The 25,921-nt window shown below is 41.3% G+C and overlaps 1 protein-coding gene across 5 annotated transcripts in view; it reads left to right on the top strand.

Annotated features, from left to right (window-relative positions):
- The window catches only part of LOC147450215 (uncharacterized), a 120,484-nt gene that overhangs the window by 38,403 nt on the left and 56,160 nt on the right, over positions 1-25,921 (top strand). For 2 of the 5 annotated variants that reach the window (XM_086520675.1, XM_086520679.1), the window contains exon 2: positions 22,423-22,478. The exons of the other annotated variants lie outside the window; for them this stretch is intronic. In XM_086520675.1, coding sequence (XP_086376801.1) covers positions 22,423-22,478 — 56 coding nt within the window. The remainder of the gene's footprint in view (positions 1-22,422; positions 22,479-25,921) is intronic. 5 annotated transcript variants of the gene reach the window in all.

The raw sequence follows: 25,921 nt of genomic DNA, 5'->3' as shown, positions 1-25,921 counted from the left end.
TATCTTCTACAATGCACATGTACTTGGTCCAAGTTGGCCTTGATTGAAGCTCAAATGTTGCAAGAAGCACACCCTCTAAATCCAAGATAAGCGTTTTTTTGTCCTGTTTGAAAGATGTTGGTAGATAATGAAACCATTGCTCTTGGTTTGAATGTGATATTTGATGTAATATGAAAGGGAGCTCCTCTATTTTGTGATAATCTAATAGCAAAACATTTTTTCTTGGAAGCCCTGAAATGATTTAAAAAAAAAAAGTTAATATAGAGATCTTAAGTGTGTTGACGACCTTAGGGACATAGGGTGCTAATTTGTGCTTACACTTAGTAACTCCTATGCAAGAACACATGCCAAACTATGACCCTATGGCCTTAGATTCATAGGGTGTTGAGACCATAAAGTGAAATTCCCCGAAGGACATATAGGGTGAGATTTGACCTTATGAGCATGTAGATTGTCCTTGATGGCGCAGTAAACTCAAATTTCAAAGCAAACAACTATAAAAGCTTTTAAAAAAAAGAGCATTTGGCACATGAAACTCAAAAGTTACTTATAGTATTGAAAGACAATTTAAAAAACTATTAATCATTTACATCTTGAAACCCTAAGCACTCTAACAAAGTCTCTGAGTACATAAAGATCTTTGTAAATGACAAAATGTTACAAAACATTGCTCCATCATTTCTTGATATAGGGCTATTTGGGATCATACTGAATTTTTAGATGCTTAATATAATTCCTGGCTTCATGTACTTTGATCACAGGCTCCTTGTATCCCAATTTTTGGGTAAGCATGATTGCTTCTATACTTTTCAAGGCTGATAATGATTTGATATTCTTTAAGACCCTTACTTTTTCTCAATCACGTGCTGAAAGTTTCTTGTCTTGACTTCGAGTGGACATTCTACTAGTACTACATGTTGTAACTTTCTCATCATGAAGAGGACGAGAAACTTGTGGTACCCTTCCCGTGGAGTAGGTTTTTCCTAGAAAAATTAGATTTCTCTCCTCCCACTCTGCAACAAACTTGTGTATACGGTTATAAAGCTCATGACCTTGAGCAATGGATGCTTGTCCATATAAATGAGACCCTATAACTGTGCGAATGTCATTAACATGATTGAGAGCTTTGATATATGGTAGCGGCTTCCCAAGGAGGATATTATCCTCCTCATCATCAACATTAAATGATGGTGGAAAAATACAATTCAATGTAGGATTCACACATCCCTTTAATGGTTCATCATCTACAAGAAGCAATCTTCTTGCATCAAGCCCAAATTTTGATGATGCAATAGCGAGCGGTTTGAAAAGTGCTTCTACTCCTAGATTATCTAAGCGATTAATCCTTGATTCTACGCATGGTTGACATTGGCTTTGCCCCCAGATCATAAAGAATGGAAATTTTTCTTTAGCTTCCTTTTCTAAAATCTTGATGATGTCCACAACATGCATGTCATTAGCAGTTGACCATATCCCTACATTGAAATTGCTAAATAGAGCCTTTAAAAACTCAATGCATCCTGGACGAAGAACAATATGCTCATGTCCAAACTTTAAGCTCTTCATTTTCTTTGACTTTTGCCAGCATCTCCTGAGGAACAATCCACACAAGCTCACTATTATATTCAGCATTGGTTTGTTGGTGGATGGAAGGTCTGACTCACCATGCACTTCGATTTCCTAATCCTGGGGTGCTAAAATATTTGTGTTGGATTCTCCTTCTGGCGTTGCACATGTTCTGGAACTTCCATTGCCTTCTACTTCCATTGTGGTGTCATGCAATCCAATTCCCAACCCTTGGGATACTAGAATATTTTCATTGGATTCTTCTTCTTTCCTTGCACATGTTCTAGAACTTTCACTGTCTTCTTCCATTGGATTACTCTTTAAATTTATCTCCAGTCGTTGTAGCAGTTGCCCTTCAAAGACTTGTAGATTCTTGTCATCTTCGTCAGAAACTCTTTGGTTGACATGGAGGTTGATAGAATCTTTCTCAGTAGGGTCAATGGAATTAGCATCCTCTATACCAACAATCTCAAGTAAAACTTTGTCAGCCACAATATCTTGTTGAAGGACTGCAAGTTTAAAGAACACCTAATTTTAGATTCCAAAGTATCTACATTTTGATAACTCTTTTGTGTACTCACACTCTTAGAAAAAACTAATCGCAAATAGAAAATTTAGTAAACTGACAACACATCTACAATGAATTTATTTTTATGCTCCTTATTTTCTAGAGATTCCTAATCTTTATCTAGCTACATTAGTTCTTTGTCCATGATGGTGGCGCCTAGAAGTATACTTGGAGAAACATTTATGCCTTTAAGCTCTAGAGGAGAAGTCTCATTTTCTATTGCCATGATCTTCTTGCATTGGATGATTTCCTTGACTAAGTTTCTTATGGCCTTCAAGCCATACAGTTCTCTTTGTAGATATCTCTATGACTTTAAGATAATCCAAAATATGTCTGTTTATGGCCTCAAGGCCATAGGGTTAGGATTGTTGGGAGGTCTCAACATATAAATAGATATATGGATTCAAATCCATATGGTACTTTATTTACGTGTAACCCTATGGTCCTAAGGTCATGGGTTGTCATAGGGCCACAAGATGCCCTCTATGAGCACTAGTAAGAAACCATATATGCTTTATGTTGGCACCCTATGACCCGAGGGCCACAAGGTCTGGCTTTTATGCTAGTAAGAAACCCTTTATGCTACATGTTATCACTCAATGGCGTTTGGGCCATAGGGTTCCCTATGTGCTAGTAACAAATCCTCTATGCTCTATGTTTGCACCGTATGGACCTAGGGCCACAAGGTACTCTCTATGATAGTAAGAAATCCTCTATTATCTATGTTTGCACCCTATGGACCTAGGGCCACAAGGTAGCCTCTATGCTAGTAACAAATCCTCTATGCTCAATATTGAAACCCTATGGCCCCAAGGCCATAGGATGTCCTCTATGCTAGTAAGAAAAACCCTCTACGCTCTATGTTGGCACCCTATGGAGACTTGAGGGTCACAAGGTACCCTTTATAATGCTACTAAGAAACCTTGTATGCTCTAGGGGAGCACCAAATAGACCCTAAGCCACAAGGTTCCCTCTATACTAGAAAGAAAACCTCTACAATCTACATTGGCAACCTACAGCCCTCGCGCCATAGGGTGCATCAAATGGATCCTAGGCCACATGGTGCCCTCTATGCTAGAAAGGAAACCTCTGCGCTCTACATTGACACTCTATGGCCCCAAGGCCATAGGCTGCCCCTTACGCCTAGTATGAAACCATTGAAACTCTATATTAGAATCTAAAGACCGTAGGCCACAAGGTGAGCTCTATGTTAGTAAGAAACCATCAAAACTCTATGTTGGTAGCCAAAGGCCATAGGATAGCCAAGGAACCCTTTAGGAGCATTCCCCACAAAGACCACTTTATGGCCCCATGGTGATTTAGTGGCCTAGGTGCCCTTCTTAAGACTCATTTATTTTTGTATCATATGACCCCAGGGAAATAAGCTATCCTCTATGCTATCAAAAAACCATTTATGCTCTTTGTTGGAATCATATGGACCGAAGTCCATAGGGAGCCCATAGGGTGCTCTCTATGATAGCAAGAAACCCTCCATGCTATATGTTTGCACCCTATGGCACCAAGGACACAGGGTGTCCTCCATGATAGTAAGAAACCCTCTATGCTCTAAGTTTACACCCCATTTGACTATGTTGACACCCTATGGCCCTGGGGCCATAGGGTGCTCCCTAGGGCCACAAGGTGCCCTTCAACTTAGGAAGAGACCCTTTATGCCCTAAATTGGTACTCTTTGGCCTCAACGTCATAGGGTTCCTTCTATGCTAGTAGGATACATTATATGGTCTTGGTTTCCACTCTATTGCGTAGGGCTAAAAGATTTGCTCTATGAAGAAACCATGTATACTATATGTTGGCAGTGTATGGCCCTAGGGATAGAAGGAAACCCTAGGGCTATAGGGTGTCCTCTATGCTACTATCATATGGTCCAAGGGCCAGATAGTGACGAAGGTATCATGTGTGTCCCAAGGTTAATAAGGTGCTAATAAAAAGCCCTCTATGATTTATGTTGGCACCCTATGGCCCCAAGGCCATAGGGCGATCTTTATGCTAGTAAAATTCCCTCTATGCACTATGTTTACGTGTATACTTATAAGAAGCCATTTATGCACTATGTTGGCATCTTATGACCCTAGATCCATAAGATATCCTCTATGGTAAAATAGAAATTGTACATGGGATATGATGGCATCCTATGGTCCTAGGGCCATAGGGTGTCCTCTATGCTAGCAAAATGTGTAATTTAATACTCCAAAATTGAAAGAGCTTTTCAGAAAAAAAAGAAAAAAAAAACTTCTTCTTCCATTGTGGTGTCATGCAATCCAATTCCCAACTCTTGGGCTACTAGAATATTTTCATTAGATTCTTCTTCTTCCGTTGCACATGTTTCAGAACTTTCACTGTCTTCTTCCATTGGATTACTCTTTAAATTTATCTCCAGTCATTGTAGCAGTTGACCTTCAAAGACTTGTAGATTCTTGTCATCTTCGTCAGAAACTCTTTGGTTGACATGGAGATTGATAGAATCTCAGTAGGGTCAATGGCATTAGCATCCTCTATACCAACAATCTCGAGTAAACCTTTGTCAGCCACAATATCTTGCTGAAGGACTGCAAGTTTAAAGAACACCTAATTTTAGATTCCAAAGTATCTACATTTTGATAACTCTTTTTTTTCACACTCTTAGAAAAAACTAATCGCAAATAGTAAATTTACTAACTGACAACACATCTACAATGAATTTATTTTTATGCTCCTTATTGTCTAGAGATTCCCAATATTTATCTAGCTACATTAGTTCTTTGTCCATGATGGTGGCATCTAGAAGTATACTTGGAGAAACATTTATGCCTTTAAGCTCTAGAGCAGAAGTCTCATTTTCTATTTCCATGATCTTCTTGCATTGGATAATTTCCTTGACTAAGTTTCTTATGGCCTTCAGGCCATACAGTTCTCTTTGTAGATATCTCTATGACTTTATGATAATCCAAAATATGTCTGTTTATGGCCTCAAGGCCATAGGGTTAGGATTGTTGGGAGGTCTCAACATATAAATAAATATATGGCTTCAAAGCCATATGGTACTTTATTTATGTATCACCCTAAGGCCCTAAGTCCATGGGTTGTCATAGGGCCACAAGATGCCCTCTATGAGCACTAGTAAGAAACTATATATGCTTTATGTTGGCACGCTATGACCCGAGTGCCATAAGGTCTGCCTCTTATGCTTGTAAGAAACCCTTTATGCTACATGTTGTCACTCTATGGCCTGTGGGCCATAGGGTGCCCTCTGTGCTAGTAACAAATCCTCTATGCTCTATGTTTGCACCCTATGGACCTAGGGCCACAAGGTACCCTGTATGATAGTAAGAAATCCTCTATTCTCTATGTTTTCACCCTATGGACCTAGGGCCACAAGGTAGCCTCTATGCTAGTAAGAAATCCTCTATGCTTAATATTGAAACCCTATATATGGCCCCAAGGCCATAGGATGTCCTCTATGCTAGTAAGAAAAACACTCTACGCTCTATGTTGGCACCCTATGGAGATTTGAGGGCCACAAGGTACCCTTTATAATGCTACTAAGAAACCTTGTCTACATTGGCAACCTACAACCCTTAGGCCCTAGGGTGCATCAAATGGCTCCTAGGCCACATGGTGCCATCTATGCTAGAAAGGAAACCTCTACGCTCTACATTGACACTCTATGGCCCCAAGGCCATAGGCTGCCCCTTACGCCTAGTATGAAACCATTGAAACTCTATATTAGAATCTAAAGACCGTAGGCCACAAGGTGACCTCTATGTTAATAAGAAACCATCTAAACTCTATATTGGTAGCCAAAGGCCATAGGATAGACAAGGAACCCTTTAGGAGAATTCCCCACAAAGACCACCTTATGGACCCATGGTGATTTAGTGGCCTAGGTGCCCTTCTTAAGACTCTTTTATTTTTGTATCATATGGCCCCAGGGAAATAAGCTATCCTCTATGCTATCAAAAAACCATTTATGCTCTTTGTTGGAATCATATGGCCCCAAGGACATAGGGTGCTCTCTATGCTAGCAAGAAACCCTCCATGCTATATGTTTGCACCCTATGGCACCAAGGACACAGGGTGTCCTCCATGATAGTAAGAAACCCTCTATGCTCTAAGTTTACACCCCATTTGACTATGTTGACACCCTATGGCCCTGGGGGCATAGGGTGCTCCCTAGGGCCACAAGGTGCCCTTCAACTTAGGAAGAGACCCTTTATGCCCTAAATTGGTACTCTTTGGTCTCACGGTCATAGGGTGCCTTCTATGCTAGTAGGATACATTATATGGTCTAGGTTTCCACTCTATTGCGTAGGGCTAAAAGATTTGCTCTATGAAGAAACCATGTATACTATATGTTGGCAGTGTATGGCCCTTAGGATAGAAGGAAACCCTAGGGCTATAGGGTGTCCTCTATGCTACTATCATATGGTCCAAGGGCTATATAGTGACCAAGGTATCATGTGTGTGAGAATTCTCTACTATATATACAAAAACCACTTTATGGCACTATGGCGTCCCAAGGGCAACAAGGTGCTAATAAAAATCCCTCTATGCTCTATGTTGGCACCCTCTCGTCCCAAGGCCATAGGGCGGTCTTTATGCTAGTAAAATTCTCTCTATGCACTATGTTTACGTGTATACTTATAAGAAGCCATTTATGCACTATGTTGGCGTCTTATGACCCTAGATCCATAAGATTTCCTCTATGGTAAAAGAGAAATTGTACATGGGATATGATGGCATCCTATGGTCCTAGGGCCATAGGGTGTCCTCTATGCTAGCAAAATGTGTAAGCTAAAAAATGCGATAAATATGCAACACGATATACAAAATTGAATTATTATCATACATCATACATTTTTTGCTTTACCACACAGTTGAAGGGGTCTTTGCCTTCAAATATCATCATAACATTCAAACATTTAAATAAAAATTTCAAGTACTTTAATTCACAAATGGATTGATCTGTTGGTGGATGGAAGGTCCGGCTCACCATGCACTTCGATTTACAAATCCTGAGGGGAAAAAGTATTTGTGTTGGATTCTCCTTATGGCATTGCACATGTTTTGGAACTTTCATTGCCTTCTACTTCCAATTTACAAACTTAAACAATGGTTATACATTATACAATCATTTCTTTGCAATAAACCTTGATACAATGTTCCGATTGCTACATGACAAGCTAAAAAATTCTACTAGTCCTAGCTTCTCTCTAATGAAAAAAATTCAAGATATAAATTCCAATTCCTTGCATCATCTAGAAGAGAAACAAAATCATAGTTTGGAACAAAATACTCGCACTTTATATCTTTGAATAAAATCTTGTTACAATCAAAGAACTAGATCTTCACATAATCCAAAGGACAAATGCTTCAATAACCATTTATACTCGATGTTTACTATCTGTTGGAATTAGGGTTGCAGAGAAACACACATAGCTTGGAGAAGAAGAAGGAAGCTCAAGGCACACAATAGAGAGTGTGTTACTTAGTGTGCAATGGAAAGATAGATAGCCCTAGAGTGATGGGCGTATATACAATGCAAAGGGAAAAAAACCTCCTAAAGAGGGAAAAAATGCCTCGGCGGTCCTAGTGTGTTCACACACATCACTACCACATGTATATGGTAAAAAATCCCCCCTGGAGTGATGCGGTGAACGAGAGCGGGCACATTGGTAAAGGGAAGTTCCATGCCCTGAGGACAGGATCAGTCCATAAAGGGGAGTAAGCCCAAAGCTTTGTGGAAAGCTTCAAGCTTCTCACGAGACAATGTCTTTGTGAAAAGATCTGCAAGGTTGTTCTGTGTTGGCACATAAGCCAAGATGATCTCTCCTGCTGAGAGCCTCTCCCTGACATAGTGGTAATGCACCTCAATGTGCTTTGTGCGAGCATGAAAAACTGGGTTCCTTGCAACTGCCAATGCGCTCTGACTGTCAGTGTAGATAGTGTTGGCAGTGACCTGTCCAACACCCAAATCAGCCATAAGGCGTCTGAGCCATACACACTCAACCATAGCTGTGAAGACTGCCCTGTACTCAGCCTCACAACTCGAAGTGGCCACAGTAGGTTGCTTCTTGCTCAACCAAGATATACATGAACTGCCAAGCATGAAACAGAAACCACTTGTGGACACTCGCGTGTCAAAACAACCAGCCCAATCTGAGTCCGAAAAAGCATGTAGGTCTGGCGGCAATGATCCCCCCTTGGGATAAAACAAGCCAAGATGTAAAGTGCCACTAAGGTAGCGGAAAATCCTATTGACAGTCTGCCAATGCTTAGACCCTGGGCTATGCATAAATCTGCTGACCTGTGAGACTACGAATTGAATATCCGGCCTCGTGTTGCATACATAAATGAGGCAGCTAACAGCATTTTGGTAAAGAGTGACATCAGCAGGATCACCAGCATCATGTAGACTCAACTTCAAATCTATTTCCATGGGAGTGGCAATAGGTTTGCAATCCTCAAGTCCAAACTTACATAGCAATGTCTCTATGTAACTTTTCTGACACAAGGCAATACCACCATCACACTACTTAAACTGTATACCCAAATAATGATGCAACAGCCCCAAATCTTTCATCTTGAAAGTAGCATTCAAATCAGCCTTAAATTCAGCAATATGTCTCTCATTTGGTCCAGTGATCAGCAAATCATCAACATAAAGAACCACAATGAGAAGTACATCACCCTCACACTTTACATACAATGTGCTTTCTGTTGGACTGTTACGAAATCCTTGTTTGACCAAATGAGTGTCAGCTTTCTCATACCAAGCACGAGGAGATTGCTTCAACCCATACAAAGCCTTGTTACATTTTCACACTTTGTCTTCTTGTCCTTTTATGACAAAACCACAAGGCTGCGTTACATAAACTTCCTCAAATATGTCACCATTCAAGAAAGCAGTAACAATGTCTGATTGATGTACATCCCAACCAAAATGAGCTGCCAATGCACATAGAAAACGCACAGTAGTCATACGACAAGTGGGAGCAAAAGTCTCTTCATAATCTATGCCTTTTTGCTGTGCATAACGCTTTGCAACAAGTCGAGCCTTATGGCGATCGATCTCACCATCCGGTTTGCGTTTCAACTTGTAAACCCACTTCGTACCAATGGCCTTTTTGCCAGGAGGCAAATCACATAAAGTCCATGTGTCATTCTCTATAAGTGCATCATATTCTGATTGCATGGCTGCCATCCAATATTCTGAATTTTGTGCTTCATCAAAAGATAGAGGCTTCTCAACATCATGTAAACTAGACACAACCAAAGCATAACAATCTGATGCATAAGATGCATGGCGAGAGCCTGAACGAGTACGAGTAGACAAAGGTGCATCCAATTTACTGTCACGCAAAGTGTGCACCAGCCATTTTGGCATACCTCTAGCCTGCTCATTTTCAGCCCTTTCCTCATCAAGTACATCATGTACATTTGCATCAGTAATAGGCTGATCTAAAACATTTTCAGAAACCCCCATAGGCTGTACATTTGCCTCATTAGAACTTACATTCGTATTTCCACCACTGAAAAGAGGCAACAAAGTGTCATAAATGTCCTGTGAGCTTACATTACTGTCTCTAGTACATGACAGCAAGGGCTGAACAGAATCTTCCACAAACACTACATCCTGAGAAACCAGAATACGTTTTGTTTGTGGATGATACAACCTGTAACCTTTTCTTTCAGTACTATAACCAACAAAAATACATTTGACAGCCTTATCATCCAATTTTCTGCGCTGCACTTGTGGCACCAAAGCATATTTCAAACAGCCAAAAACACGCATGTGCTCAATAGAAGGCTTTCTATCATGCCATGCTTCATATGGAGTAATAGACTGCAAAGCTTTCGTAGGACACCTGTTAAGTACATAAGTGGCACACATGATGGCCTCAAGCCAAAAAGAATGCGGTAAAGCTTGACTTTTGACCATACATCGTGCCATTTCCGTCAGTGACCTATTTTTCCTCTCAGCAATACCATTTTGCTGAGGTGTATAAGGGACTGTACATTGGTGTTTTATCCCACGACTAGCCAAAAATGCATTAAATTCATGAGACATATACTCCCCTCCTCGATCGGAACGAAGGGTGCCCATAGTACATTTCGAGACATTTTCAGCCATAGCCAGAAATTGTTTGAAGCACATAAAACTTCGGACTTTGCTTTAAGCGGAAATACCCATGCATGCCTTGAGTAATCATCAATGAAAGTCACGAAGTACAGGTAATTTCCCAAGGACGGAGTTTGCATGGTCCCACAAACATCACTATGCACAAGCTGCAACCTGCATGTGGCCCAAACTCAACCATCCTTTGGAAATTTAGAACGCTGCATCTTACCCAAAATAAAGCCTTCACAAACATGTTTGACAGGTGCTTCAAGAGGCGGCAAAAAAGCAACCATATCAGATTTCTGCAAACGCAGCAAACTGGCAAAATTCAGATGACCAGAACGTGCATGCCAAAGTTTTGCATCTGAAATAGCCCTTGAATCTGCAATAGCATTTGCAAAATTTTGTCCACACTTGTCATACAAAGTGAGCTTATACAGCCCACGGCACAAAAGGCCAGATGCAACAATTTCATCACCAAAACTGAGATCATGAACTGTACATCTGTCATCCACAAATTTGACTACAAGTCCAAGTCTAGCAAGTGCGGATACAGACAAGAGATTCTTCTTGATCCCAGGTACATAAAGTGCATCAACAAGTGTGAAGGAACTGCCATTAGTAGCAGTGAGCACAATCTTTCCAACTCCTTGAACTGGATAAGAGGCGTTGTTGGCACAAGTGACTGAATTCCCATGAGGGACAGACTCAAGAGAGGTAAACAATTCACGATGTGAGGTAATGTGCTTTGTAGCACCACTGTCGAAATAGCACACATGTGAATCTGCAGCAACTGACAAGCATGCATCATGGACAACAGGATTGTAAGTGCACTCTGCGCTAAAAGCCCATTCTGCATCAACATCAGCAACACAGTCTCCTTTCACAGAAGACTCAACAATGGCTGCATTTGTAGTGGAACCAGCATTTGCAGTAGAACCACCCTCTTTCTTCTTAGCCTCTTTGGCCTTCAACTTAGGACACGACTTGATCAAGTGATCATTAGCTTTACAATAATGGCAACGTATCTTCTTTTTGCCCTTATCACCAGAATTGCCAGACAGAGTTCTGCCAGCAGAAGCATTAGGAACAGAATTTTTGCCACTCGCAGCAGAACCATAAGAAGTGGCTGCATTACTGTTACCACCCTTTCTTTGAGAAGAAATAAAAGCCTGTTCAACTGCCTAGTCCTGTTTTTTCTAGAAAGTGACTCTTGCAACAGAAATGTGCATAATGCATCAAACTTGACAACTTCAGGATTTCCTTGGGTCATCAGTCTCCAAGTACTAGCAAAAGTCTGGTAGGAATCTGGTAAGGCATCAAGAATAGTCTGCACAAGGGAACTGTCTGAAATGACTTCACTTGCAGAAATAAGCTGCTCATTGATATCCTTGACACTAGCAAGGAAAGTTTCCATATCATCTTCCTCATGCATAATCTTCGACTCCAGCTCTTTACGCAGCAAAGCAATTTTAGCCTCATTGCGGCTTGCATAAAGACCTGCTAAAATATCCCAAGCCTGTTTTGCAGATTTTGCTGAACGGATGTGAGGAACAATGGTGCGCTTCACAGACAACACAATCAATGCATGAACTTGCGCATCCTTAACATCCGAACGAGCTTGTTCTGCCGTAGGCAAAACAACTCTAACAGCTGCAATCCTTGCAGCAAGACCTGCAACATCCTCAACATCGCCTACATCCTCAGAACTAGGACGTACATCAATGCCCTACACAATGTTCCAGACACCCTTTGACACAATAACATGTTGCATCATATAAGCCCACATAGGGTAGTTGTCCCCATCCAACCTGTCCTCAGCAGCAAACATCTTGAACACATCTATGTTGTTGTTGTCAGCCATGGTAAATGTTGCACCTGATGTGAAAACTGCCCGAAAATAGGAGAAACGGAGCGGGAACAACCTGTGCTATATAGCACAAACCGTAGAAGACTATAAGGCACCTGTTATGCAGAAAATGGCACTGACAAAAATTCTGCACAAAATGACGAAATAGCCTGTGCAGTACTATCTGTAGTGGAAACGGAGGCCGAAATGAGCCCAAATCAAAATTCTGAGCAGACAAAGCTCTTCGAGCTAACCCAAATTTTTTGTCGACCTGCGAACGCTCGCCAAAGCTCACTGAAATCAGAGAAAGTGAGCAGGCGTGCGCTGGAGCAGCTGGCGACTAAGCCTGGGAGGGCGTGACCTGCTCTGAAACCAATTGTTGGAATTAGGGTTGCAGAGAAACACACACAGATTGGAGAAGAAGAAGGAAGCTCAAGGCACACAATAGAGAGTGTGTTACTTAGTGTGCAATGGAAAGATAGATAGCCCTAGAGGGATGGGCGTATATACAATGCACGGGGAAAAAACCTCCTAAAGAGGGAAAAAATGCCCCGGCGGTCCTAGTGTGTTCACACACATCACTACCACATGTATGTGGTAACACTATCTAAGCAAATAATTGGTATTTACAACAAATGTTGAATATACGTTTAACCTAGTTAGTTGCAATACAAAGATAACTATTTCAAATCAAATATGTTTAATCTAGTTAGTTTCAATACAAAGATAATTATTTCAAACGCTTACACCATCAATTCACAATAGAAGAACTTACACCCAACAAAAAATGATCATACATCAATTGTTCAAACTCTCATTTTGGAATTTTGAGGACTAAATACTTTTTAGTTTTTTCTAGCTTATTTCATTCTCAATAGAATATTAAACCTTAATCACAAGATAAGAAATATATGTCCCTAATGTATATGGACACAAGATATAAGGCCAATGAAAAATGTTCTTGAAAGACTTAAAGAGTCTTTAGGTGACCTAGAATAACCAACCTATGGTCTAAAGGCCATAGGGTGTTATGTGATGTTTTATAAGATGTGTCCATAAGAGCTAGGTGATTTGCATCCATGGGGTGATTTAAGTGCCCCTATGGAGATTCTATGTCACCACCCTATGGCCCTAAGGCCTTAGGGTATCCCAAATTCTCTTGGATAACTTATGTTTCCTTCTAGAATAGCCCAAATACTGATGTGCCCATTTAGAGACTTTATGTAATCTCTCTATATACATAAGATTGTAGGATAGCTGTGTTGACACCGTATGGCCTTAAGACTATAGACTAGCCCAAATGCTTATGTGCCCTTTTAAAGAATCTCTGTAATCACCCTATATCCGTAAGATTGTAGGGTAGCCAAATGCTTTTGGGGGATTCTATGTTGACACCATATGGGCCTAAGGCTATAGATTAATCCAGATGCTTATGTGCCCTTTTAGAGACTCGGTGTAATCACCCTACATCTGTAAGGTTGTTGGGTATCCCATTTTCTTTTGGGGTATTCTATGGCCCTAGGGCCATAGGGTGTCATGTCTACAAAGAACTCTATGATCCTCAAGTCATAGTGTATTCTTCCCAAACCTCATATGATCAATTAAATTTAAAGTATTACATAATATATATCTTATGACCATATATACATGTAGAACTCTATTTACCAAAACATGTCCATATAATATCATACACTTAAGTCTAATTCATTTATTGTGAAAAAACTCAAACTCACAAGTTCACATTTTTTCAAAGAAAACAAATTGAGAACAATAACCAGCCAAACATCAATGTTTTTAACATCATGGGCAGACTTGATATGGGACAAATAAAATAAAATGACAACAATAATAATCTAAATATCAGTAATGTAATATCATGGGTGGATAGCTTAACCTGTTTCCTCTAGACTTTCTAGAATGGCCTCAGCACTTGCATCCAATGGTTCTTCAATTTCTTCTTCCTCTGAATCCTTGGCATTGACTTTCTCTCTGTTATCCACACCTGTCCACCTTCTAAGATCAAGGTCTTCTTCCACTATGGAATGGCAAAGAGATTCCAATTGCGTCATTTGATTACTACTACATGCAACTGATATCACCTTTCTCTGTTGTTGTAGTGCCTCTTTAGTCCCATAGCCTAATGAGAAGATGTCTATCACTTGATCATCTTCTTTGAGACATATGGATTTGATTGCATGACGTACAAAAAAGAATTTGGCCGTGGTCACAGCATCATACTCGTTGTCATTGATGGAGAGAGTATGCATTGGCTCCAACAATGACTCTTTAACACTAGAGTAGTTGGTGTATTGCTCTCCTTGACTGAAAAATGCCCAAACCCCAAAAACTACTTTGCGAAGAGCACATGTTTGGATGGTCTCTGATCCCATTAACACTAGAATGGTAATAGGACACTTTTATGTCCTTGGACACTTTTGTGTCCTGTTGAGTGACTATTTTGCTTGAATTATTTAAAGAGTATGAAACTGAATTTCTAGGTGCTATATATCCACAAAGTTGCCTTATGAGCTGAAAAAAACTTAGCATTTTTTTTGGAGTATCAATCTCACCATTAACCTTAGTCTTGCACAACATTTTTGAACCTAAACTGTGTGAAAAAACGGGTCCTGTTTTTGGTTTTTTTTCAAATTTTGGCAATTATACCACTCTAAACTTCATGTTTGTGAGGTTTAGATGGCTACAAATTAGTCCTTCATAGTTCTCAACATGTTTTGATGCTTGTAGGGAGAGCTAAGTGTTAAAATTGAAAGTTATGACCAATTTACAAGAATTGCATAATTCTGTTTTTTGGCCAAAATTAGCACTTTTATGATTTTTTTGGTGGCTTTCTTGATATCCAAATTCAATTTTGATTGTGTAAGTGTAATGTATAACATAAAGCTAATCTTCCTTGAGTTTTGGGGGACCTAATATGCTATATAGCATAGTATATGATGATGGTTGAGTTTTTTGATTGTTGAAGAATACGACACATTTTAGAGTAGCAAGTATAACTTTCTCAATATTGCTAGTTTCTTAAGCCAATTTTGTGTATTTTGTAGGTAGTAACCATATCTAATCATAGACTACAAACTTGGCTAGATATTGAGTAGTTTCTATGGGTTTCTAGAGGTCATAATGCTAAGCCCAGTTTTTTTATGTTTGCTATATTTAGCACTTTATCATTGCCCCCAAGGTTCCAATTGTAAGAGATCCATTATCCTTTTGACATGATCCATGGCTGCTTTTGAATCCAAAGGCCCAAAGGGAACTAAGAAAACATGTATATAGTATCTGTATTGAGCATGACTATAGAAACTTTGATGATAGGTCCACAGAATGGAAAAAATGCAACTTTTTTGTACCCATTTTTTTTGCCCAAAAAAAAATAGTGAGGTAAAAGCAACCATATGTTTTGGTCACCAGCCCATTAAAGCTAACGGGGCATTTTATCTCATGTCCTACAAAAATCCCCACTCTTATTTATATGCAATCAACCGTAAGAAATTGTTGTTTTGGGCAAAATGCACTGGTCCATCAACTTTGGAGGCTTGTGGTGACCAAGGGTGTTGACGTGGTTGCTTCACTAAGAAAATCTTCTCATCTGCCAGCTCTTGTTGTAGTAGCTTGACATCATTATCTTCTAAACCAGCTAGGCATCTAAAGGTTGTTATGCTTGGTTGTCGCCCATGAGCAATTGATGTCTGATGCTTCTCCAAGATGTGTATCCACTGATCATAGATTTCATCATCGTACATGACCATGTGTGCTTCTTTGTTGGCAAATGATTTATGGTTGAACACGATGTTCGCCACATTTACAAAGGCCTTCAAAATAAAGAAAAGAAAATTAACTTTATTTCAAGACATATTTGTAACAAAAACAAGCATAGGGAAGTGGAACTTACATCCCAACCTGCTCGACTTGGATGACCGACAGGAACACCTGCCTTGGGTTTTGTTGGTTTAGAATATGCAAGCCATTGACTACGGCCATGCTTCAAGACCTCCACATAAGGCTGGTGTTTCATTGTTGTTATTCTCTCCATGTTCTCCATTCTGGAAATTCAAACAGCAACCTCTTTCTGAGCGTCTACTACTATTCTTGCGGTTCTAAACTTGTAGAACTCTTTTCTCAAAGCATACTTAGTGTTGTTGTTACACAAAAAAGCTCTAGCTGCTATGATGGAATGCTGACTAGCTAGAATCTAGTAGTGGTATGTTGATAGCTTGTCTCCATGCACTTCAGTTATTTGTAGAGGCATTTTTTTAATTGGGTTATACGGCATCAAGTCTGCTGCACTGGAGACTAGCCTAGAGTGCCTTGCAGATTGCTTCAAGAGATATTTCACATATACATCTGACAATGGTCTGCATCTATAGCCTTCCGGTGCAAGGTTTCATTGCTCAAATGGGGTAAATTGTACACCAAATTTAAAATAGTGGTCAATTCCGACGTATCCATCTAGCCCACTCTTAGAAGTTTTGGCAACTTCTTTATCAATATCTTTTTCTTTGGGCTATATAATAGAGTCCAAAACAGCTAAGGATGCTGAGTCCACAACCACTGCCACTGAGGGGGTTCCAACTGTTAGGGTTGCAAGTCCACTAGAATCTCCTGCTTCTTGAGTCTGTAAGGGTATAACTGAAAGATTTTCTTCGGCCACATTTCCACTATTTTCTCCAAGTGAGGGAGTCTGACTCTTCTTGAGCGTCTTAGATTGATTTGTTGTACCTGTGTCTTCATTATTTCGCTTCTTATTCTTCTTTGTGCTGCTCAATTTACCTAAATATTGATTGACTTTCTTAAAGCCCTCAATATATAAGTCTATAAAAGTTCTCACTTGGAGTGTCATCTTGAAGCTCCACCCACCTTTCTTTTGTCATTGTCACTCCTTCACAATCAACCTTCACCAATTTTTGAGCAAAGGCCATAGGCTCCAACAAGTAGGACTCACCATTGAGTAGTTTTACTCCAAGGCATGGAGACATTTCAAGATCTGAACAATCTTTCTTTATCTCCTTGACAATACCACAGCCCTTGAAGGGCAATTGCTCTTTATCTTGAAAGAACAAGTGGACTTTCTCATCACTTCCACCATTTGGTAAGTGAAAATCTAGATACCAAGAACTTGGTGTTGAGCCTGTTGCATCAACTGTCTTTCACTTTATCTTCTGAGACATTTTCTATAAAAAGAATGACATATATTTAGACAAGATGGATATTATTACATCCATATGGACCTAGGGCCATCGAGTCACCTCTATGTTAAACCATGTGGTCCTAGGTCCAAAGGGTGCCAACAAAATGGTTCTACAAGTGTACCTAGGCCACTCTATGGTAGTGTGATCACATGTTCCCTTATGACATTAGAGGACCCTCAAAGAAGTATCCCTTGAATGGCCTAAATACCCCTTTAGAGCCTCTACACCAACACCATATGGAAATCTATGGCCTTAAGGCCATAGGGTCCCCTGCATGCTAGTAAGAACCTCTCTATGCTCTACATTGGCATCCTATGGCCCCAAGGCCACAAGGTGGCCACAATGTTTTAAAGAAACACTTCATGAGGGTTTTCTGGTAACCTATGACCCCAGGGCCATATGGTGCTCTCCATGCAAGTAAAAACCACTATTTTCTCTATATTGAGGAGACCTTGTGGGATGAAGTCCATAGGGTCCCCTCTATGCTAGTAAGAACTTCTATTTACTCTATAATGGCACCCTGTGGTCTGAAGGTCATAGGGTTCCCTCTATGCTACCAAGAAACTCCTTGTGCTCTATGCTCTATCGTCTATGCTCTATGATTTATATTGACTTCCTATGGCCCCAAGACCACAAGGTGCCCTCATCGTTTCCAAAAACACCTCATTGTTTTGCTATGGCCCTAGGGTCATAGCTCTCTATGCCGATATAAAGCACCATTCTCTATATTAGCTCCCTAAGGCTTGAAGGCCATAGGGTTGGCCTCAAGGGCCCCAAGGGTGCTCTATATGCCAATGAAAAATACTATTCGCTCTATATTGAGAAGACCTTGTGGGCTGAAGGCCATAGGAACCCTTCTATGATGGATTTTTGACAACCAATCCCCCTAGGTCAGGATGTTCTATATGCTAGTAAAAACACTATTTGCTCTATATTGGCACCATGTGACTTGAAAGCCATATGGTCCCCTATATTCTAGTAAGATCTTCTCCATGCTCTATATTGGCACCCTTTGGCTGAAGGCCATAGGGTTCGATCTTTGCTAGTAAGAACCGATCTATGCTCTATATTGGCACCCTATGGCCTGAAGACCATAGGGTCCCCTGCATGCTAGTAATAACCTCTCTATGCTCTACACATCCGATGACCCCAAGGCCACAAGTTTCCCTCTATGTTTTGAAGAAACCCTTCAGGAGGGTTTTTTGGCAACCTATGGACCCAGGGCCATAGGGTGCTCTCTATATTGAACAACCCTCATTGTTTTGGTACCCTATGGCCCCAGGTATAAAGCCCTATTTGGTCTCTCTATGCTAGTAAGAACTGATCTTTGTTCTATATTGGCACCCTTTGGCCTGAAGACCATAGGGTCCGCTCTGTGCTAGTAAGAACCAATCTATTCTCTATATTCTCTATATTCAGGCCATAGGGTCCCCTGTATGTTAGTAAGAACCATTCTATGCTCTACACATACTATGACCCCAAGGGCACAAGGTGCCCTCTATGTTTTGAAGAAACCCTTCATGATGGTTTTTTGGCAACCTATGGACCCAGGGCCATAGGGTACTCTCTATGCTAGTAAAAACACTATTTTCTCTATATCCCGGAGACTTTGTGGGCTGAAGGCCATAGGTTCCCCTCTATGCTAGTGAGAACCTCTGTTTTCTCTACGTTGACACCCTGTGGCTTGAAGGCCATAGGGTTCCTTGTATGCTAGTAAGAAGCTCTCTATGCTCTATGATCTATGCTCTATATTGACATCCTATGGCCCCATGTATAAAGCACTATTTGGTCTCTCTATGTTAGTAAGAACCGATCTATGCTCTATATTGGCACCCTATGGCCTGAAGGCCATAGGGTCCCCCCTATGCTAGTAAGTAACTCTCTATGTTCTACACATCCTATATGTTTTGAAGAAACCCTTCATGAGGGTTTTTTGGCAACCTATGGACCCAGGTCCATAGGATTCTATCTATGCCATTGAGGAGACCTTGTGGGCTGAAGGCCATAGGGTCCCCTCTATGCTAGTAAGAACCTCTGTTTTCTCTACGTTGACACCCTATGGCCTGAAGGCCATAGGGTTCCCTCTATGATAGTAATAAGCTCTCTATGCTCTATGCTCTATGCTCTATGCTCTATGTTGGCACCCTATGGTCCCAAGGCCACAAGGTGCCCTCATAGTTTTGTAAAAACCCTCATTGTTTTGGCACATTATGCTCCCAAGTATAAAGCACTACTTGGTCTCTCTATGCTAGCAAGAACCAATCTATGCTCTATTTTGGGACCCTATGGCGTTCAAGCCATAGGGTTCTATGTATGCTAGTAATAACCTCTCTATGCTCTACACATCTTATGACCCTAAGGGCACAAGGTTCCTTGTATGTTTTAAAGAGACCCTTCATGAGGGTTTTTTTGGCAACCTATGGACCCAGGGCCATAGGGTGCTCTATATGCCAGTAAAAAACATTATTGCTCTATATTGATGAGACCTTGTGGGCTGAAGGCCATAGGGTCCCCTCTATGCTAGAACCTCTGTTTTCTCTATATTGAGACCCTGTGGCTTGAAGGCCATAGGGTTCCCTCTATGGTAGTAAGAAGCTCTCTATGCTCTATGCTCTATGCTCTAAATTGACACCCTATGGCCCGAAGGCCACGAGGTGCCCTCATTGTTTTGAAAAAACCCTCATTTTTTTGACACCTTAAGGCCCCATGTATAAAGCACTAATTGGTCTCTCTATGCTAGTAAGAACCGATCTATGCTCCATATTGGGAGCCTGTGGCCTTCAATCCATAGAGTCCCCTGTATTCTTGTAAGAAACTCTTTATGCTCTACACATCTTAAAGAAACCATTCATGACAGTTTTTTGGCAACCTATGGACCCAGGTCCATAGGGTGCTCTCTATGCCAGAAAAGAACATTATTTTCTCTATATTGAGGAGACCTTGTGGGCTGAAGGCCATAGGGTCCCCTCTATGCTAGTAAGAATCTCTCTTATCTCTATATTGACACCCTGTGGCCTGAAGGCCATAGGGTTACCTCTATGGTAGTAAGAAGCTCTCTATGCTCTTTGCTCTATGTTCTATGCTCTAAATTGACATCCTATGGCCCCAAACACTATTTGGTCTCTCTATGCTAGTAAGAATCGACCTATGCTCCATATTGGGAGCCTGTGGCCTCCAGGCCATAGAGTCTCATGTATTCTAGTAAGAACCTCTCTATGCTCTACACATCTTATGACCCTAAGGATACAAGGTGCCATGTATGTTTTAAAGAAACCATTCATGATAGTTTTCTAGCAACCTATGGACCGAGGTCCATAGGGTGCTCTCTATGCCAGTAAAAAACACTATTTTCTATATATTGAGGAGACCTTGTGGGCTGAAGGCCATAGGGTCCCCTCTATGCTAGTAAGAACCTCTGTTATCTCTATATTGACACCATGTGGCCTGAAGGCCATAGGGTTCCCTCTATGGTAGTAAGAAGCTCTCTATGCTCTATGCTCTACATAGAGATCCAATGGCCCGAAGGCCACAAGGGGCCCTCATTGTTTCAGATGGAAAGTAGGGCACCTTGTGACCCTAGGGAACATAGGGAATCCTATGGCCCTTGAGATTGTAGATTTTCACCCTATGGCCCTTGGACCACAAGGTCTTTAGATGGGACAGAGGCCATCCAAGGGCCCGAGGGTGGCCTACGTACATAGGGTACACCATGGTGCATATTAACGGGCACCATGGCAGCCCCATGCACCTAGGGCTCTAGGGCCATAGGATCTCCAAAAGGAACATAGGGAATCATATGGCCCTTGCGATTGTACATTGTCACCCTATGGCACTCGGGCCATAGGGTCTTCAGATGGAACGTAGGGCATTTTGTGACCCTAGGGAACATAGGGAATCCTATGGCCCTTCAGATTGTAGGTTGTCACCCTATGGCCCTTGGGCCACAAGGTCTCTAGATGGGAGGTAGGGTACCCTGTGATCCTATGGATATAGGGCCATAGGATCTCCAAAAAAAACATATGGAACCCTATGGCCCTTGAGATTGTACAAATACACCCTATGGCCCTTGGGCCACAAGGTCTCAAGATGGGGCATAGGGCACCTTTTGATCCTATGGCCATAGGTTCCTTATATTCCTTTTGGAGATTTCATAGCTCTAGGGCCATAGGATCTTCAGAAGGAACATAGGGAACCATATGGCCCTTGAGATTGTACATTGCCATCCTATGGCCCTTGGGCCACAGTGTCTCTTGATGGGACATAGGGCACCCTGTGATCCTATGTCAGTAGGGTCCTATGTTCCTTTTGGAGATCCTATGGCCCGAGGACCATAGGATCTCCAAAAGGAACATAGGGAACCCTGTGATCCTATGTCCGTAGGGCCATATGTTCATTTTGGAGATCCTATGGCTCGAGGACCATAGGATCTCCAAAAGGAACATAGGGAACCCTATGGCCCTTGAGATTGTACATTCCCACACTATGGCCCTTGGGCGACAAGGTCTCCAATAGGTCACCGTTTGATCCTATGGCCCTAGGTTCTTTATGTTGCATTTGGAGATTCCATGGCCCTAGTGCCACCATATCTCCAAAAGCAACATAGGGAACCCTATGGCCCTTGAGATTGTACATTGCCACCCTAAGGCCCTTGGGCCACAAGGTCTCTAGATCGGACATAGAGCACCATGTGATCCTATGGCCATAGTTCCATATATATGTTTTGGAGATCCTATGGCCCTATGGCCATAGGATCTTCAATAGGAACATAGGGAACCCTATGACCCTTGAGATTGTACATTGGCACCCTATAGCCAGATGGGACATTGGTCACCCTATTGTTCGATGTGAGACCACCCTATGGCCTTATGGTCATAGGGTGCCTTAGGGCCATATGTTACTTTTTAGTATGAGGTGAAACCCTATGTAGCCACACCCTATCTGCCCTTCTAAAGATTCAATGTCTAGTTTTATTTTAGTGACTACAAATGAATTTAAAGAAACTATATTACACCATATCTTACAAGCACATACAGTGTACACTTTCTTTCCCACCTTCTTGCCTCTTTTTTTTTCCGATCCTCCTGCAACTGAACCCTAATCCATCCTCATACAACAGAGTGCTCTACTCGTCCTCTTACAACGTGTGCCCAACTCCCCACAACCCAATTACAGGTATTCATAGTTTCAGCATTTTCTGTAGTTATTGTCTTTTGCATTTGCAGGTTTATAATTTTTTGTTGTAATTAGAGATTTTTGCAGTTAGAGTTTTACAATTTTACAGTATTAGGTCACTTATGAGGAGTTTTCTATTTTACAGATTTAGGTCCCTAATAAGAGTTTTTCGTTTTACAAATTTAGGTCCCTAATTACTGTCTTCTGTTTTATATTTTTAGGTCTCTAATTAGAGTATTCTGTATTACAGTTTTAGATCTCTAATTAGAGATTTTTCTGTTTTATAGTTCTATTACAGTTTTAGAGATGTAATTAATGATTTTTGTTTATTGTTCTAGAGAGAGGTGATTCACAACTTAGCTAAAACGTAATTAGATTAAGAACAATTAAAACCGAATTAAGCAAAAAGATTAGGGTTTCTACAGGTTACCTCGGAGTAAATCTGTGTTTGATGAAAACCAGCTGCAGCAGTATAGCAAGCAGTAACTTAGGTGTGTTGAGGCCGCGCCGATGATGGTAACAGGTCTGTGTTTGGGAGGTCGCGACAGCAGTCCTTCTGTTGAAGGTTGTGGTGATGGATTCGCATAGATCTTTGTGCGGGTCGCAACGATGGCATAGAACTGTATGCGTAGGGAGAGAGGGAGAGAGAGAGACAAAGAAAGACAAGCTCTGTGCAAGTTTTTGTGTAGGTTTTGAGAAAGAAACAAGAGAAAGAAAGAGAGCGACAGCGCGGAAAAAATTGTGGTAGAGAGAGATAAGGTTAGATAGGTTAGGTTAGAAATTCAAAATTCGAATTTTGAATGTAGGGGTTGTTATCACGGGTTTGCAGTCGAGATTACTAGAGTTCTAAAGTTTGTGCGAAAATGAGACATAGCTCGTCGGCTCCGAAATTGAAAGAGCTTTAAAAATAAAAATAAAAAAGTTGGTGCAAGGCTTTGTCAATGTCCATATCTTTGTAGTACGAGTGGAACGACACCCATGAAGCAAAATTTGACTTCAGAATCAAAATCTGCATATTAAAAAATACACTAAAAATAGCTAAATTTTAAAAAAATTATCCCGAAAATTGTGTGCTATTTTTTTGTCCGATATCAATAAGTGTATTTGAAAACCCATTATGACAAAGTTTGTCGTAGCATAAAATATTTTTAAATTCATTTTTAATTACTTTTTAATTATTTTTTTATTTATGCCACTTGCGGATATCCCTTGAATGGCCGAAATTATTATGAAGACACCTCAGCCACCCCTGGGCTCACCCCTGGGCTCACACCATGGCTCACACCATAGAACGACAATGTTGGAGGTCAAGGATCAAAGCGTGCACTCTGTTCCATTTGAAAATCCTATGTCCTAGGGTTTTCTTCTTCTATCTTGTGAGATCCTTGTGGCCTTACGGTGGCAATGTGAAAGCTTGTGGACCTAGGGCCATAGGGTGGCAATGTATAAGCTCAAGAGCCATAAGTTGCCCTATATTCCATTTGGAAATCCTATGGCCCTAGGGTTAAGGGGCGACAATAGATAAGCTGCAATACATAGCCCTATGTTTGAGTTGGAGATCCTATGGCCCTAGGCCCACGACAATGTATAAGCTCAAGAGCCATACGTTGCCCTACTTTGTAGTTGGATATCCTATGGCCCTAGGGTCATGGGGTGGCAATATGTAAGCTCAAGGGCCATAGGGTGCCACATGTCCCATATGGAGATTCTACGGCCCTAGGATCATGGGGTGGCAATGTATAAGCTCAATGGCCATACATTGCATATGTTCCATTCGGAAATCCTATGGCCCTAGGGTAATGGGGTGGCAATGTATAAGCTCAAGGGCCATGCATTGCCTATGTTCCATTTGGAAATCCTATGGCCAAGGGTCATGGGGTTCCACATGTCCCATATAGAGATCCTATGGCCCTAGGGCCATGGGGCTGCATTGATATCTTGGCCACCCTTGAACCCGCACCCTTGAGCTTAGGGGCCTTAGGTTCTCTTATTGTATGTTGTGAGATCTTGTGGCCCTAGGGCCATAAGGTGGCAATGTATAAGCTCAAGGGCCATACATTGCCTATGTTCCATATAGAGATCCTATGGCCCTAGGGCCATGGGGCTGCATTGATATCTTGGCCACCTTTGACATCATGGCCATAGGTTGTATTTTTGTGTGTTTTGAAGTCTTGTGGCCCTAGGGCCATAGGGTGTCAATGCTCACACCCTTGGGCTTAGGGCCATAGGTTGTCTTTTTGTATGTTTTGAAGTCTTGTGGCCCTAGAGCCATAGGGTGTCAATGCTCACACCCTTGGGCTTAGGGCCATAGGTTGTATTTTTGTATGTTTTTAAGTCTTGTGGCCCTAGGGCCATAGGGTGTCAATGTATAAGCTCAAGGGCCATACGTTGCCCTATGTTCCATTTGGAAATCCTATAGCCCTAGGGTCATGGGGTTGCAATGTATAAGCTCAAGGGCCATACATTGTCATATGTTTCATATGCCGATCCTATGGCCCTAGGGTCATGGGGTTGCAATGTATAAGCTCAAGGGCCATACATTGTCGTATGTTTCATTTGGAGATCTTATGGCCCTAGGGTCATGGGGTGCCATAGGATGTATATATACTTGACATGAAACTCCCTATGGCCCTACGGCCATAGGATGTATATATACTTGACATGAAACTCCGTGAGGTGATCTCGAGGACAACCCTATGGCCTTCAGGCCTTAGGGAGCTAATATAGAGAAAATAGGCTTTATACCGCCATAGAGAGCTATGGCCTTGGGGACATAGCAAAACAATGAGGGTTTTTTGGAAACAATGAGGGCGCCTTGTGGTCTAGGGGCCATAGGAAGTCAATAAAGATCATAGAGCATAGACAATAGAGCATAGAGCACAAAGAGATTCTTAGTAGCATAGAGGGAACCCTATGACCTTCAGGCCACAGGGTGCTTCTCATGAAACACCCACATACATACTTGTTATGCTTTATGCTACATAAATCAATATAATCTGCAAGCGGTTTGTTTAACAATTATTCTTGCAATCTTCTTGCAGGTATGGTTAATTTCAATCATGGTGATAGAGTGTGCATGTTTGTAGCGACACAAAAGGTTGCCATTGGGACTGTATTTGAAATAAATCCAAGTGCATATTGTTCTGGCATGCTTATTGGGGAAGGCAATGTATCGGTGTCAGTTGATTTGTGTTTTGAAAAGAAAGCACTCATCCCTTTTCCAAGAATGGATGCATTGACAGTGAAAGATGCTTTTCATAGTATTGTGAAATGGAGTAGTGGGTTGTTGCAACATATAAATGAGATGCAGTACAAAGAGGATTCTATGCATGAGGCTGACAAAGCAGAAGGAGCATTGGATGCACAATGTAATGGAATGATCTACAGAGAGGTTTGGAAGGATAAGAGGGTTCACCTTTGGGATGAAAGCAAAACACATGTAG

The sequence above is a fragment of the Adiantum capillus-veneris genome, chromosome 9 (genome assembly GCF_014529385.1).
Source record: "Adiantum capillus-veneris isolate H3 chromosome 9, ASM1452938v2, whole genome shotgun sequence".
Lineage (NCBI taxonomy): Eukaryota > Viridiplantae > Streptophyta > Polypodiopsida > Polypodiales > Pteridaceae > Adiantum > Adiantum capillus-veneris.
The sequence above is the reverse complement of the archived record's forward strand: the minus strand, read 5'-3'. Positions and strand labels throughout refer to the sequence as shown.